The 17245-nt window shown below is 38.6% G+C and overlaps 1 protein-coding gene across 1 annotated transcript in view; it reads left to right on the top strand.

Moving 5' to 3' along the window:
- The window catches only part of ttc13 (tetratricopeptide repeat domain 13), a 117861-nt gene that overhangs the window by 91640 nt on the left and 8976 nt on the right, over positions 1 to 17245 (top strand). The window contains exons 15-18 of the mRNA XM_034162263.1: positions 4671 to 4763; positions 4906 to 4989; positions 7003 to 7087; positions 16917 to 17026. Coding sequence (XP_034018154.1) covers positions 4671 to 4763; positions 4906 to 4989; positions 7003 to 7087; positions 16917 to 17026 — 372 coding nt within the window. The remainder of the gene's footprint in view (positions 1 to 4670; positions 4764 to 4905; positions 4990 to 7002; positions 7088 to 16916; positions 17027 to 17245) is intronic.

The raw sequence follows: 17245 nt of genomic DNA, 5'->3' as shown, positions 1-17245 counted from the left end.
AAAACGTCCTTTGCTCTTGTTTGAACATGTTGTCATTGAACAGAAAACATTTAAATATTGGTTGCTGTGTGACTTATGTAGGCTGTGTGCAACAATTTGTCTTCAAAATACTTTCTTACATCTAAATCCCACCTTTGTAAGGGTCAAAGGGGTACTATGCTTCTGGGATTAGCAGTGTAGGGGCTCAGTGACCTCTCAAAATCAGATTTGTTTTCGGTTCAAGGACAACTCAATCTACAGCCTGATACACAGCCATCCTCAGCTTAAAAACACAATTGCACAACCATGAATCCTGTAGGGCAGGGGTGGCCATGTTCGGTCCTCGAGAGCCACATTCCTGACACTCTTAAGTTGTCTCCCTGCTCCAACACACCTGAATCCAATGAAAGGCTTATTAAAAGTCTGCTAACGAGTCTTTCATTTCATTCAGCCAGAGACCAGACCTGAATTTGATTGAACATCTTTCGGTTCAGACGGTGCCTGCTCCCAGAACACCAATAACCAGCAAAAATCTATTTAAGCATAAAAATTCAAAAAGAAAAAATAATATAGCACCTTCAATTGCACCACAGACTAAAACAGTTAAATGTGGTCTGTTAAACATTAGGTCTCTCTCTTCTAAGTCCCTGTTGGTAACATCCACACAGATGCTGAGAATGACAGCCTCAACACTGCATTTAATCTATTATTAGACTCTATCGGCTTTGCTCAAAAAGTAAATGAGTCCACCCACCACTTTAATCATATTTTAGATCTTGTTCTGACTTATGGTATGGAAATAGAAGACTTAACAGTATTCCCTGAAAACTCCCTTCTGTCTGATCATTTTTTAATAACATTTACATTTACCCTGATGGACTACCCTGCAGTGGGGAATAAGTTTCATTACACTAGAAGTCTTTCAGAAAGCGCTGTAACTAGGTTTAAGGATATGATTCCTTCTTTATGTTCTCTAATGTCATATACCAACACAGAGCAGAGTAGCTACCTAAACTCTGTAAGGAAGTTAGAGTATCTCGTCAATAGTTTTACATCCTCATTGAAGACAACTTTGGATGCTGTAGCTCCTCTGAAAAAGAGAGCTTTAAATCAGAAGTGTCTGACTCTGTGGTATAACTCACAAACTCGTAGCTTAAAGCAGATAACCCGTAAGTTGGAGAGGAAATGGCGTCTCACTAATTTAGAAGAGCTTCACTTAGCCTGGAAAAAGAGTTTGTTGCTCTATAAAAAAGCCCTCCGTAAAGCTAGGACATCTTTCTACTCATCACTAATTGAAGAAAATAAGAACAACCCCAGGTTTCTTTTCAGCACTGTAGCCAGGCTGACAAAGAGTCAGAGCTCTATTGAGCTGAGTATTCCATTAACTTTAACTAGTAATGACTTCATGACTTTCTTTGCTAACAAAATTTTGACTATTAGAGAAAAAATTACTCATAACCATCCCAAAGATGTATCGTTATCTTTGGCTGCTTTCAGTGATGCCGGTATTTGGTTAGACTCTTTCTCTCCGATTGTTCTGTCTGAGTTATTTTCATTAGTTACTTCATCCAAACCATCAACATGCTTATTAGACCCCATTTCTGCCAGGCTGCTCAAGGAAGTCCTACCATTATTTAATGCTTCAATCTTAAATATGATCAATCTATCTTTGTTAGTTGGTTATGTACCACAGGCCTTTAAGGTGGCAGTAATTAAACCATTACTTAAAAAGCCATCACTTGACCCAGCTATCTTAGCTAATTATAGGCCAATCTCCAACCTTCCTTTTCTCTCAAAGATTCTTGAGAGGGTAGTTGTAAAACAGCTAACTGATCACCTGCAGAGGAATGGTCTATTTGAAGAGTTTCAGTCAGGTTTTAGAATTCATCATAGTACAGAAACAGCATTAGTGAAGGTTACAAATGATCTTCTTATGGCTTCGGACAGTGGACTTATCTCTGTGCTTGTTCTGTTGGACCTCAGTGCTGCTTTTGATACTGTTGACCATAAAATTTTATTACAGAGATTAGAGCATGTCATAGGTATTAAAGGCACTGCGCTGCGGTGGTTTGAATCATATTTGTCTAATAGATTACAATTTGTTCATGTAAATGGGGAATCTTCTTCACAGACTAAAGTTAATTATGGAGTTCCACAAGGTTCTGTGCTAGGACCAATTTTATTCACTTTATACATGCTTCCCTTAGGCAGTATTATTAGACGGTATTGCTTAAATTTTCATTGTTACGCAGATGATACCCAGCTTTATCTATCCATGAAGCCAGAGGATACACACCAATTAGCTAAACTGCAGGATTGTCTTACAGACATAAAGACATGGATGACCTCTAATTTCCTGCTTTTAAACTCAGATAAAACTGAAGTTATTGTACTTGGCCCCACAAATCTTAGAAGCATGGTGTCTAACCAGATCGTTACTCTGGATGGCATTTCCCTGATCTCTAGTAATACTGTGAGAAATCTTGGAGTCATTTTTGATCAGGATATGTCATTCAAAGCGCATATTAAACAAATATGTAGGACTGCCTTTTTGCATTTACGCAATATCTCTAAAATCAGAAAGGTCTTGTCTCAGAGTGATGCTGAAAAACTAATTCATGCATTTATTTCCTCTAGGCTGGACTATTGTAATTCATTATTATCAGGTTGTCCTAAAAGTTCCCTAAAAAGCCTTCAGTTGGTTCAGAATGCTGCAGCTAGAGTACTGACGGGGACTAGCAGGAGAGAGCATATCTCACCCGTGTTGGCCTCTCTTTATTGGCTTCCTGTTAATTCTAGAATAGAATTTAAAATTCTTCTTCTTACTTATAAGGTTTTGAATAATCAGGTCCCATCTTATCTTAGGGACCTCGTAGTACCATATTACCCCATTAGAGCGCTTCGCTCTCAGACTGCGGGCTTACTTGTAGTTCCTAGGGTTTGTAAGAGTAGAATGGGAGGCAGAGCCTTCAGCTTTCAGGCTCCTCTCCTGTGGAACCAGCTCCCAATTCAGATCAGGGAGACAGATACCCTCTCTACTTTTAAGATTAGGCTTAAAACTTTCCTTTTCGCTAAGGCTTATAGTTAGGGCTGGATCGGGTGACCCTGGACCATCCCTTGGTTGTGTTGCTTTAGACGTAGACTGTGGGGGGGTTCCCATGATGCACTGTTTCTTTCTCTTTTTGCTCCGTATGCATCACTCTGCATTTAATCATTAGTGATCGATCTCTGCCCCCCTTCTCGGCATGTCCTTTTCCTGGTTCTTTCCCTCAGCCCCAACCAGTCTCAGCAGAAGACTGCCCTTCCCTGAGCCTGGTTCTGCTGGATGTTTCTTCCTGTTAAAAGGGAGTTTTTCCTTCCCACTGTGGCCAAGTGCTTGCTCATAGGGGGTCGTTTTGACCGTTGGGGTTTTTCATAATTATTGTATGGCCTTGCCTTACAATATGGAGCGCCTTGGGGCAACTGTTTGTTGTGATTTGGCACTATATAAGAAAAAAGTTGATTGATTGATTGATCTTTGGAGAAATCTGAAAGTGGCTGTGCACTGACGCTCCCCATCCAGCCTGATGGAGCTTGAGAGGTGCCCCAAAGAGGAATGGACCAAACTGCCCAAAGATAGGTGCACCAAGCTGGTGGCATCATATTCAAGAAGACCTGAGGCTGTAATTGCTGCCAAAGGTGCATCAGCAAAGTATTGAGGGTGTGAATAATTCAGTTTCATTTTATAACATTTATATCACGCCAAATCACAAGAAAGCTGCCTCAAGGCACTTTACAAAAGTAAGGTTTGACCTTACAAACTCCTAGAGCAAGCACACAGGCGACAGTGGTAAGGAAAAACTCCCCCTGATGATATTTAGGAAGAAACCCCAAGCAGACCAGACTCAAAGGGGTGACCCACTGCTTAGGCCATTCTAACAGTTACAAGGGTTTTACAAAGTTTTATAGGGCTGAAGATCTGCTGCATCAGCTATCGAAGACAGAATACTTGTGTATTACAGCTAAATTAATAGTTGCGTATATCACAGTTCTTGTGTATTTTTATTTTCTCTGAACAAAATAAAATATCCTTTCATGCCTGAGTTACTTATGTACACGTGATTTCTTAGTTTTTTATTTTTAATAAATTTGCAAACATTTAAAAAAATTTTTCATGTCATTATGGGGTGTTGTGAGTAAAATTTTGAAGGGGAAAAATGAATTTACTCCATTTTGGAATAAGGCTGTAGCATAACAAAATGAAAGTGAAGCTGTGTGAATACTTTCTGGATGCACTGTAAATGTTGAGTGTTTCTCCAGATTTGCAACAATCCTAAATGGTTTCTGTCTTACAAAAATGGAAAGTGCAGCTAAAGCATCATTATGTAATCTAATCCCGTTTGGGAAATTGGTTTAAAACAGAAAGGTGGGAATGAAAAAAGGGACATTGATAGCCGATAGCCAACAGTTACACATATCTGAGCCTCAGAGTCTGGACTGAAACTCTGCTGCTCCTTCGTGTTCCTGATAGTGCTGAAGTCACAACATGGGGAACCTTCAGTGTATAAAATGTCTAAATACCATTGAATGAATCAAGGAGGTAGACAAAGGAACAAATTCCCTTTTTTTATGAACAAAAAAAAATGTTTGTTCCTGTTAAATGACTGGATTATAGTGCTGTCATGCTACATGTGGCTTTTATTGTGCTCAAGAATTGCAGATCCAGATCAGCCAGTTTTGTGGTTAGACCAAATGCCAGCCAGGAGTCTCAGTCGAGGCTTCAACAATCACATCAATCTCATCAGGTAACACCTTTCTCCCAAGTCCTTTCTAACACACTTAATCCTTCTCATTTACTTTTAAAGGTTATTTGTAACATACAACATGCATTTGCTGTTACTTAAAAACAACAGAAAGTAGTTTGAAACCATGTTTTCTTCTCTTTAGGGGGCAGATTATCAACATCAGATATCTTGCCTACTTTGACAATATCCTCGATTTCATCAAAGACAGAATACTTGTGTATCACGGGTAATTTAATACTTGTGTATTATGACAATTCTTGTTTTTTTTTTGTTTTTTTAGTTTTCTGTGAACAAATTAAAATGTCCTTTAGTGCCTGAGTTATGATGCATTCATATTAATTCAAGACAATGATTCACTCAGAAGTTAATTTAAGTTAAAAATGGCCTAAACACAATTTCAGAATAATTTAAACCTAAATGTTTGATAGACACATTTGATGTCACAGGTTTGTATACACACTGACTAGACATTTTCAAACTTGTTATTACAAGTCCACATATGTCATTACCAAACAATTGTGTACATGTTAAGTCAGTTACACTGTCTACTTCATTTCCATATAAAGTAGTTAGATGATTATTGTGTCCCTAAGAACATACAACCAGTACAATCATTTACTGGATTCAACTGCTTCCAGCAGAATCCAGAAATTGATTTAACTACTTTGCAAAGCTTTTGAATGAATCACTGGCATAATTAGGGGTTAACTGGCACGGGTGCATGAATGCACTAATTCTACAGGTCAGCCTTTGCCCCTAACTATGCCAATTAGTACCGTATTTTCCGGACTATAAGTCGCACTTTTTTACATGTTTTGGCCTGGGGTGCGACCTATACTCCGGTGCGACTTATAAATGAAAAATATACCGGTAGGATCTCAATTAATTTACTGTAACAAAACAATTTTACGTGACAGAGTCGATCTATGTTTTAAAAAAATGGCCACCAGAAAAGGAAATGCAATGCATCATGGACACTGTAGTATGGCGGCCATCCTATAAGTCACGCTGGTCACGATAACCAATCAGAGAAAAGAACGTTGGACGCGTATTCCTCACCTCACCCACAGCGTGTGAAGCTGACGAATACGGTGCTTGCTGTTATTCCGGCATGGCGAACAAAACAGCTTCAACCCTTGGATATCAGTGTGAACAGAGTGTTTAAGTTGACGCTGAGAGCTGCGTGGGAGCACCGGGTGAGCGACGGCGGAGGATTAGTGTGTGCACTTGGAAGGAGCTGGCATCGAAGATTGTGAAAAGCGTTTGAAGCAGACGAACATGGTGTTTATTCCGGGACGGCTAACAAAACAGCTTCAACCCTTGGATATCAGTGTGAGCAGAGTTGACGCTGAGAGCTGCATGGGAGCACTGAGCGACGGCGGAGGATTAGCGTCTGCACTTGGAAGGAGCTGGATCGACACCGCTGGGAGGTCATGAGCTGCGCAGGTAGGCGCTGCATGGTTCGGCTCGCAATGTGGTCCGCAAAATACAAACATATCTGTAGGTAAAATGCAGCTCACGAGAGGGCACTCAAGGCTTGTGTGACTGTTCCTGCGACTTCTGACTACCATAGAAAAATAAAAATTTCAACATTACTGATAACTTAACAAGACAACGGAGAAGGCCCGAAAAAATGCCACCAAAAAGAAAATCATACTCTGCAGATTGTAAGTTACGACTGGTGAAATATGCATCTGAAAACGGTAGCCGTCACAATATTATCATCTGAACTTTTCATGTTAAGTTAACATACCTGTATGTCCATGGGACTTATAGTCCAGTGCAACTTATTTATGGTTTATTTTTCTTTATAATGATAAAGTGGCTGGTGCGACTTATACTCCGGTGCGACTTATTTATGGTTTATTTTTCTTTATAATGATAAAGTGGCTGGTGCGACTTATACTCCGGTGCGACTTATTTATGGTTTATTTTTCTTTATAATGGATAAAGTGGCTGGTGCGACTTATAGTCCGGAAAATACGGTACTTAAAAAATTTTAAGAAGTCATTCCAATTTCTTCGATCTTGCGTGCTGGTTAAAGAGGTGGCTATTTTGGTTTGTGTGTGTGTGTGTGTGTGTGTGTGTGTGTGTGTGTGTGTGTGTGTGTGTGTGTGTGTGTGTGTGTGTGTGTGTGTGTGTGTGTGTGTGTGTGTGTGTGTGTTAACCATTTTACACGAAAATAAATTTTCCCAGTTTTTGTTTTTTTTTACTAATTTTTTTAACTAATCTTTCCTAGGGCATACAATCCTAGAGGGCTCCTAGAAGTGCGTCAGGCCCTTGAAAATGTTAATAAAGTAGAAGATCTACTTCCTATAATGAAGGTAAGGGGGGGGAATTAGTTTGTAAAGGTTAATGAAATGGTAAAAATATCTGCATCTGTATGAACTGAGTAAACACTTGTGTGTTAGATTTAATCTGCACTAGCGTGATGGAGAATGACCAGAGATGCACATAAGTGGCACAGCCATATAAATATGTGGCCTTAAATGTAAATTTGTGCCAGAGTTCATTGATAAATCCTCCTTTCTGGATTTTTAAAGCCATGTTGTTGTGTAAGTTACATTGATACATAACCAGAAGTGAAAGCAAATTAAGTCAGTTTAGAAAACAATGGGGCCTTGGTGCTATGTATGTCCATTTATCAATACCTGCTTTATTCTGTCTATTAAAAACAAGCAAAATAAAAAATAAATGAATAAAAACCTCCTAAAAGCAACAGCTTATCGAAAGATAAGCTTTTAAATCCAGATAAAACTGAAGTTTTGGGTATTTGTGCAGCTTGAAGGCATCAGAGTCAGAGCTGCGTCAGTCACAGTCAGTCAGAGCTGCGTGTCGTCAGAGTGAGCTGCAAAAAGTTTGTACCTGAGTTTTCAGAGGTGGTGTTTGTAGTTGCCATCTGCCACGCCGGTGTTTGCCAACCCGGACAGTGGGAATACCACCTCAACCGGCAACTTAGCCCAGCGACTGGACAGCAACAACGTCCGAGGCCCAACGTGAATTCACTGAGGCCGCGCACTGCGTCACGAGTGCCGCTTCCCCGAGGCCTCGTGCAGCCACCGCGGATCCATCAGCGCGGAAACACCGAGGCCGCGCGGCACCAGCGCAGTGCAGATCCATCCCGGTGACAAACAACGCAGGCTGTTAACATCGGCGATCGACAAGCTGCTCATAAGCCGACCATGGGGCCTAAGAAGGTTCTGACAGCGGAGGAAGGTGACGATATTAAAAAATCTCTGGACTTTTTATCAGAGGAGATTTCTGTTGTGAAGCAGCAACAGAAATCAATCATGGATCTGGTGGAGGAGGTGAAGGCATTACGGCTCCAGAATGCCGAGAAAGACCGGCATCTGGTGCAGCTGGAAAATAGAGTGGCTGAATTGGAGCAGTACACCAGAATTAACGACGTCATCATCACAGGTCTTCATATCAAACCACGGTCCTACGCACGGGCGGTAACAGATGAGAGCGGAGGGGAGCCCAGTGAACAGGAGGTCAGCTCTGTGGAAAAACAGGTTGCTGATTTCCTCCTATCTAAAGGTATAGAAATGGATTTAAATAACATTGAAGCGTGCCACCCTCTGCCCCGGAGAAATGACGGTGATAAACGAACCGTCATCATGAGATTCATCAACAGAAAACGCAAAACAGCACTGTTAAAACAAGGAAGAAAACTGAAAGGGACAAACGTATTCATCAATGAACATCTCACCAAACGGAATGCCGACATCGCCAGGAAAGCACGCTTCTTGAAGAAACAGGGAAAAATCCAGCACACATGGACTTCAAACTGTAAAATATTCATCAAACTGAACGGATCACCAGAACAAGCAAAAGTCATGGCAATAAGGAACATCGAGGAGCTGGACAAATATGAATAGTGTTTCTTAAAGTGAGGATCTGGACAAATATGACCAATAAGGTATGAGGACACAAACACATCACAACACCATGACACAGACCAGAGGAACCTATTCATCTACTACCTATTCATCTACATCTGGAGACAAGAAGGATATAACTCAAAGGATTGCTGATCATGGAAAAGTAGAACTGAGAACATTTAAATACACAGACCACAATGTACTGGACTTGGAGCACGATATAGACCCGGACAATAATTTCTTCTCAAATATCAATGACAGTTGTTGCTATTATACAGATGAACAGTTTAATCGGATCATTAAAACGGATAACAAATTATCAATAATCCATTTCAACAGCAGAAGTCTATATGCAAACTTTAACAACATTAAAGAATATTTAAGTCAGTTTAAAAAAATATTTAACATAATTGCTATATCAGAAACATGGATCAATTCCATTCCAGCTTATTAATTAATCCAAAACCCAGACAGAGCTTTAATTCATTTGAAAGCTTGTCTCTTAGTCTTGTCCATCCAAATTGGAAGTCCCAAAAACCAGTTTTATTTGTTATTATCTATCGTCCACCTGGTCGTTACTGTGAGTTTCTCTGTGAATTTTCAGACCTTTTGTCTGACTTAGTGCTTAGCTCAGATAAGATAATTATAGTGGGCGATTTTAACATCCACACAGATGCTGAGAATGACAGCCTCAACACTGCATTTAATCTATTATTAGACTCTATTGGCTTTGCTCAAAAAGTAAATGAGTCCACCCACCACTTTAATCATATCTTAGATCTTGTTCTGACTTATGGTATGGAAATAGAAGACTTAACAGTATTCCCTGATAACTCCCTTCTGTCTGATCATTTCTTAATAACATTTACATTTACTCTGATGGACTACCCAGCAGTGGGGAATAAGTTTCATTACACTAGAAGTCTTTCAGAAAGCGCTGTAACTAGGTTTAAGGATATGATTCCTTCTTTATGTTCTCTAATGCCATATACCAACACAGTGCAGAGTAGCTACCTAAACTCTGTAAGGGAGATAGAGTATCTCGTCAATAGTTTTACATCCTCATTGAAGACAACTTTGGATGCTGTAGCTCCTCTGAAAAAGAGAGCTTTAAATCAGAAGTGTCTGACTCCGTGGTATAACTCACAAACTCGTAGCTTAAAGCAGATAACCCGTAAGTTGGAGAGGAAATGGCGTCTCACTAATTTAGAAGATCTTCACTTAGCCTGGAAAAAGAGTCTGTTGCTCTATAAAAAAGCCCTTCGTAAAGCTAGGACATCTTTCTACTCATCACTAATTGAAGAAAATAAGAACAACCCCAGGTTTCTTTTCAGCACTGTAGCCAGGCTGACAAAGAGTCAGAGCTCTATTGAGCTGAGTATTCCATTAACTTTAACTAGTAATGACTTCATGACTTTCTTTGCTAACAAAATTTTAACTATTAGAGAAAAAATTACTCATAACCATCCCAAAGACGTATCGTTATCTTTGGCTGCTTTCAGTGATGCCGGTATTTGGTTAGACTCTTTCTCTCCGATTGTTCTGTCTGAGTTATTCTCATTAGTTACTTCATCCAAACCATCAACATGTTTATTAGACCCCATTCCTACCAGGCTGCTCAAGGAAGCCCTACCATTATTTAATGCTTCGATCTTAAATATGATCAATCTATCTTTGTTAGTTGGCTATGTACCACAGGCTTTTAAGGTGGCAGTAATTAAACCATTACTTAAAAAGCCATCACTTGACCCAGCTATCTTAGCTAATTATAGGCCAATCTCCAACCTTCCTTTTCTCTCAAAAATTCTTGAAAGGGTAGTTGTAAAACAGCTAACTGATCATCTGCAGAGGAATGGTCTATTTGAAGAGTTTCAGTCAGGTTTTAGAATTCATCATAGTACAGAAACAGCATTAGTGAAGGTTACAAATGATCTTCTTATGGCCTCGGACAGTGGACTCATCTCTGTGCTTGTTCTGTTAGATCTCAGTGCTGCTTTTGATACTGTTGACCATAAAATTTTATTACAGAGATTAGAGCATGCCATAGGTATTAAAGGCACTGCGCTGCGGTGGTTTGAATCATATTTGTCTAATAGATTACAATTTGTTCATGTAAATGGGGAATCTTCTTCACAGACTAAAGTTAATTATGGAGTTCCACAAGGTTCTGTGCTAGGACCAATTTTATTCACTTTATACATGCTTCCCTTAGGCAGTATTATTAGACGGTATTGCTTAAATTTTCATTGTTACGCAGATGATACCCAGCTTTATCTATCCATGAAGCCAGAGGACACACACCAATTAGCTAAACTGCAGGATTGTCTTACAGACATAAAGACATGGATGACCTCTAATTTCCTGCTTTTAAACTCAGATAAAACTGAAGTTATTGTACTTGGCCCCACAAATCTTAGAAACATGGTGTCTAACCAGATCCTTACTCTGGATGGCATTACCCTGACCTCTAGTAATACTGTGAGAAATCTTGGAGTCATTTTTGATCAGGATATGTCATTCAAAGTGCATATTAAACAAATATGTAGGACTGCTTTTTTGCATTTACGCAATATCTCTAAAATCAGAAAGGTCTTGTCTCAGAGTGATGCTGAAAAACTAATTCATGCATTTATTTCCTCTAGGCTGGACTATTGTAATTCATTATTATCAGGTTGTCCTAAAAGTTCCCTAAAAAGCCTTCAGTTAATTCAAAATGCTGCAGCTAGAGTACTGACGGGGACTAGAAGGAGAGAGCATATCTCACCCATATTGGCCTCTCTTCATTGGCTTCCTGTTAATTCTAGAATAGAATTTAAAATTCTTCTTCTTACTTATAAGGTTTTGAATAATCAGGTCCCATCTTATCTTAGGGACCTCGTAGTACCATATTACCCCAATAGAGCGCTTCGCTCTCAGACTGCAGGTTTACTTGTAGTTCCTAGGGTTTGTAAGAGTAGAATGGGAGGCAGAGCCTTCAGCTTTCAGGCTCCTCTCCTGTGGAACCAGCTCCCAATTCAGATCAGGGAGACAGACACCCTCTCTACTTTTAAGATTAGGCTTAAAACTTTCCTTTTTGCTAAAGCTTATAGTTAGGGCTGGATCAGGTGACCCTGAACCATCCCTTAGTTATGCTGCTATAGACGTAGACTGCTGGGGGGTTCCCATGATGCACTGTTTCTTTTTCTTTTTGCTCTGTATGCACCACTCTGCATTTAATCATTAGTGATCGATCTCTGCTCCCCTCCACAGCATGTCTTTTTCCTGGTTCTCTCCCTCAGCCCCAACCAGTCCCAGCAGAAGACTGCCCCTCCCTGAGCCTGGTTCTGCTGGAGGTTTCTTCCTGTTAAAAGGGAGTTTTTCCTTCCCACTGTAGCCAAGTGCTTGCTCACAGGGGGTCGTTTTGACCGTTGGGGTTTTACATAATTATTGTATGGCCTTGCCTTACAATATAAAGCGCCTTGGGGCAACTGTTTGTTGTGATTTGGCGCTATATAAAAAAAATTGATTGATTGATTGATTGATCAATGAAGATAAAGGAATGGATTTTGAACTGGATGGATATGAATTTAATTGTGTAAACAGAAAAAATAAGAGTGGAGTGGCTGTGTATGTGGATAAGAACATGGATTATAAAATAGTAGACAATATGACAACTGTGATTGATAACTTATTAGAATGTATAACTATTGAAATATGTGAAGAAAAAAGCAAAAATGTATTAGTCAGCTGTATATATAGAGCACCAGGATCTTGTATTGAAACATTCACTGACTGTATGGGAAAAATGTTCTCAAAAACTAATCAAAAAACTGTGTTCATTTGTGGTGACTTAAATATTGATCTGCTCAATCCAAATAAGCATAAAATAACAGATGAATTTATCAGTATAATGTACAGTATGAGTTTATATCCAAAAATCACCAGGCCAAGCAGAATTACATCCCATAGTGCCACCTTAATTGATAATATATTCAGCAATGATATTGAGAATAACACTGTGAGTGGATTATTAATCAATGACATTAGTGATCATCTACCAGTTTTCATCGTTTATAATAGAAACCATCGGCGGAATCAGCCAGAGGAGAAAATAAAATACAGGCGAGTGCGGACAGAGGAAAACATGAACACACTAAAGAAGGATTTACAGGAGCAAAACTGGGAAAAGGTATACAGTGAAAGTGATGTTGATAGTGCATATGAAACTTTTTTACAAATATTTACATCATTATATGATAAAAATTGTCCAATTAAACAAGACTACAGAAAACAAAAAATCCAAGCTCGACCATGGATGACGAAAGGGTTACGAAATGCATGTAATAAGAAAAATACACTGTATAGAGAATTCATAAAACTAAAGACTAAAGAGGCAGAAAATAGATATAAGAAATACAAAAATAGATTAACTAATATTATACGGGTATGTAGGAAGGAATATTATAGTAACATATAATAACAAAAACAATATTAAAGGAATATGGGATATATTAAATAGCATTATCAAAAATGGTAATAAAAAACAGAGTTACCCTCAGTATTTCATTGATAATAATGTCAAGAAGGAAAATAAGGATGAGGTAGTCAACGGTTTTAATAATTTTTTGTAAATATTGGACCAAGCTTGGCAGAAAAATTCCCGATTCCCAACCTGAGGATTGGGATAATAATCTCATAGAAAGAAATCCCTGTTCAATGTTCCTCACAGCAGTGGATGGAAATGAAATTATAGACATTGTGAATAATTGTAAATATAAAACATCTACCGATTTAAATGAAATTGATATGGTGGTGGTAAAACAGGTCATTGAATGGATTGTAGAACCATTAACATACATCTGTAACTTATCATTTCAAACCGGTAAATTTCCCAATCAAATGAAAATAGCTAAGGTTGTGCCGCTGTATAAGACTGGGGATAGACACCACTTCACAAATTATAGACCTGTTTCTTTGCTTCCACAATTTTCCAAATTATTAGAAAAGTTATTCAATAATAGATTAGACAAATTCATAAATAAACATAAATTACTTACTGATAGTCAATATGGATTCAGAGCACATAGTTCAACATCACTTGCATTAATAGAATCAGTTGAGGAGATTACAAACGCCATAGACCACAAATTACATTCAGTTGGAATATTTATAGACCTTAAAAAGGCTTTTGATACAATTAATCATGACATATTAATCAATAAACTTGAACAGTATGGGATTAGGGGGTTGGTGTTGCACTGGGTGAGAAGCTACTTAAGTAACAGAAAACAGTTTGTGAAGTTGGGGGAATATACATCATCATGCTTGGACAATGCTTGTGGCGTCCCACAGGGGTCAGTATTGGGTCCAAAACTGTTTCTAATTTATATAAATGATATTGTCAATGTTTCCAAAATATTAAAATTAGTATTATTTGCAGATGACACAAGCATTTTTTGTTCAGGGGGGGATTTGCAGGAGTTACTGAGGAGGATCAGTATAGAAATGGGAAAATTGAAAATATGGTTTGACAGAAATAAATTATCATTAAACTTATGTAAAACAAAATACATGTTATTTGGCTATTGTAATACAGACATACAGGTTCAGTAACAAGTCGAGGGGGTAGATATTGAAAGGGTACATGAAAATAAGTTTCTGGGGGTGATAATAGATGATAAGATAAACTGGAAGACTCATATAAAACATATACAAAGTAAACTGTCAAGAAGCATTTCAGTTCTAAACAAAGCGAAACATATTCTGGACCACAACTCACTCCGCATTCTTTACTGCTCACTGGTTTTACCATATTTACAGTACTGTGCAGAGGTATGGGGTAATACTTATAAAGGTACAACACAATCACTATCAGTAATGCAGAAAAGAGCTATAAGAGTTATTCATAATACTGGCTATAGAGATCATACAAATCCACTATTTTTACAATCCAAATTCTTAAAATTCACAGACTTGGTTCATTTTCAAACAGTACAAATTGTGTATAAAGCAATAAACAATTTACTTCCAGCAAATATTAAAATATGTTTTTTAACAGATCAGGGGATTACAGTCTGAGGGGGAAATTTAATTTAAAGCATCAGTGGGCACGAACAACATTAAAAGGTTTCTGTATTTCTGTCTGTGGGGTGAGGATGTGGAACAGATTGGGAGTGGGGCTCAAGCAATGTCCAAGCATGAACCAGTTCAAACAGCGGTACAAAAATATGTTTTTTTTCTGGGTATAGGGAGGAGGAAGGGTAATGAGGGTTAGGGTGTTTTTGTTTTTTGCTTCGGCTTGTAAATATATAGTATTTTGTATGTAAGTAGGTATGTGTAGGTGTATATTTATGTTTGTGTATATATATATGTGTATATATGTATATGTGTATGTATGTTGATGTGTATATGTATGTGTATGTGTATATATATGTATATATATATATATTGATATCGGTTTAGGTGTGTAGGAATTTATGTGTATATGTGGCAAAGGGTATTACTGGTTGTGGGGAAGAAGGGGTAGGGATAAATAAGCTGATGCTTCACCCTACCCCTTTTCGGACATGTTGGGTACACAGTAGGAACTTTTTTGTTGTTGTCTTTACTGATCTATCTTGTAATTGTTGTTGTATCAAATGTTCGAAATAAACAGTTTTCATTCATTCAAAGATAAAGAAAAATGGTAAATGGACGCCATTTATAGTGCTTTTCCATCTGAATCAGAAGCTCAAAGTGCTTTACAACGATGTCTCGCACTCACGCAATGATTTTAGGGTGCTGCCATACGAGGTGTCCACGACACACCGGGAGCAAGCTGGGGATTAAGGACCTTGGCCAAGGGTCCTTGGTGATACTCCAGTCAGGCTGGGGTTTGAACCGAGCATCTTCTGGTCTCAAGCCCAATGCTTAACCACTAGACCATTGCAGAAATATCTGCAAATAAAAGGTCTCACATGTGAGTTGGCTTTTCCAAGCTGGTTATCGACTGTCCAGGATGAAAACATTTGCATCCCCCACACTCTTACCAGCTTGGAAAACAAACTGTAACGGGTCTAATTTACCATCAATGATGGAGATGATCATATCTTTCAAGATCGAGGATGTGCGTGCTACAGGTCTTAAAGTCTTCAGTTCCTTGCCATACTTTATTTTGTAATGGGTATGTTTTCCACACTTTAGGTATTTAGCTCACTTCGGCGCACATCTGGAAGAATTTAGTGAAAACTTCACAAAGTTGTTCTGCACAATGGTGCACAGTCTGCCCACAGATAGTTAGGAATAGCCACCTTGTGTTCACCCCTTTAAGAAAAAGGCTGTGGCACCTTCCTAAGAAGCCTTAGTGACCAGCGAGCAGTTGTTCAACTGGTCATGCCACTGATCATGTGGTTATATATTCGTGGGCCAATCAGCTGTAGTCATTCATTCGCCAGCTCTCATACAGAACAGTACTTTCCAATAAACACTTTAATGAAGATGTGCATTTGTGGCAACACTACCCAGCTGTTGTTGCTGCTCCATCTGTAGCTGAACCATCATATGCTTGAGTCTTCTTGGTACGAACAGATCACCCATACTGATACTGGCGGTAATATGCCAGACTGAGATGAGCCCTAATACATACATACTCAGCTACATGGTGGAATAGAGCGGAGAAGGATTTTCTTTCACCAAAACAGATCAAATCTAGGCTTGCTGCTCAGATGTACCTTGTGGCAATTTGTAGCTGAACTAAACTTTCAGGTCTTTTTAAGAAAATCCTCCTCTGTATAACGTGACAATAAAATGCAAAGCTTGCACTCTGCACAATTTCTCCAATCACAGCCACATAAGCCTATAATGTCTTTCTTCATACTTTTCCTTCTTGCACAGTCACTCAGTTTTCAAGAACTGTCTACTCCATTCAGATTTACCATAGGGTGCCATACTGTTTGTATTTCTTTGTACTTGATGTAAATAAAGTCCAAGACATGTTCAGTAGCAGCTTCACCATCAGAGAGCCTCGTGCACAAACTACCACAAAAGACTCCAAGCTGTCACTGTATTAAGAACAGGGGTATGTAAACTTTTGATCAGGATCATTTGGGTAGTTTCTCTTGTCATTATGATTTAAAAAGAGCAAACACAGTTGTTTGACAATAAATGACTTCACACAGCCATTAACCATGAGTGAAAAAAAGTTTTTGTGTTATTCATATTCTCTAAAAAATGGCCATAATGTAGTGTCGTGTAATTTTTGGTTGCTTTACATCTGGTGGTTTATGTATGTTTGTGTGTTTATTTTTTGAAGCAGTTCAACAGTAAAACTAGAGATGGCTTCACGGTCAACTCCAAAGTGCCAAGTACGAAGGATCCTGGGAAAGAGTACGATGGTTTCACCATCACCATCACTGGAGATAGGTGCAGCCCGGCTTTGTTTTCTACCCATTTCCTACAAATTTTATAAGAGGTGTTAACATATTACTTCTGGTGATGGCATTACAAAGAATTGATATGGGTAAATACTACATTGTGGTTGCTAAACAGCTTCCTTCAAATAAATTTGCTGGAGAAGAAAGAAAATTTTAAATAATGTAAAAATTAAATTATACTAATACATTTGTTATGGGAACCACTAAA

Source organism: Thalassophryne amazonica, chromosome 21 (assembly GCF_902500255.1).
Source record: "Thalassophryne amazonica chromosome 21, fThaAma1.1, whole genome shotgun sequence".
Taxonomy (NCBI): Eukaryota; Metazoa; Chordata; class Actinopteri; order Batrachoidiformes; family Batrachoididae; genus Thalassophryne; species Thalassophryne amazonica.
This window is presented reverse-complemented; position numbering and strand designations above follow the sequence as displayed.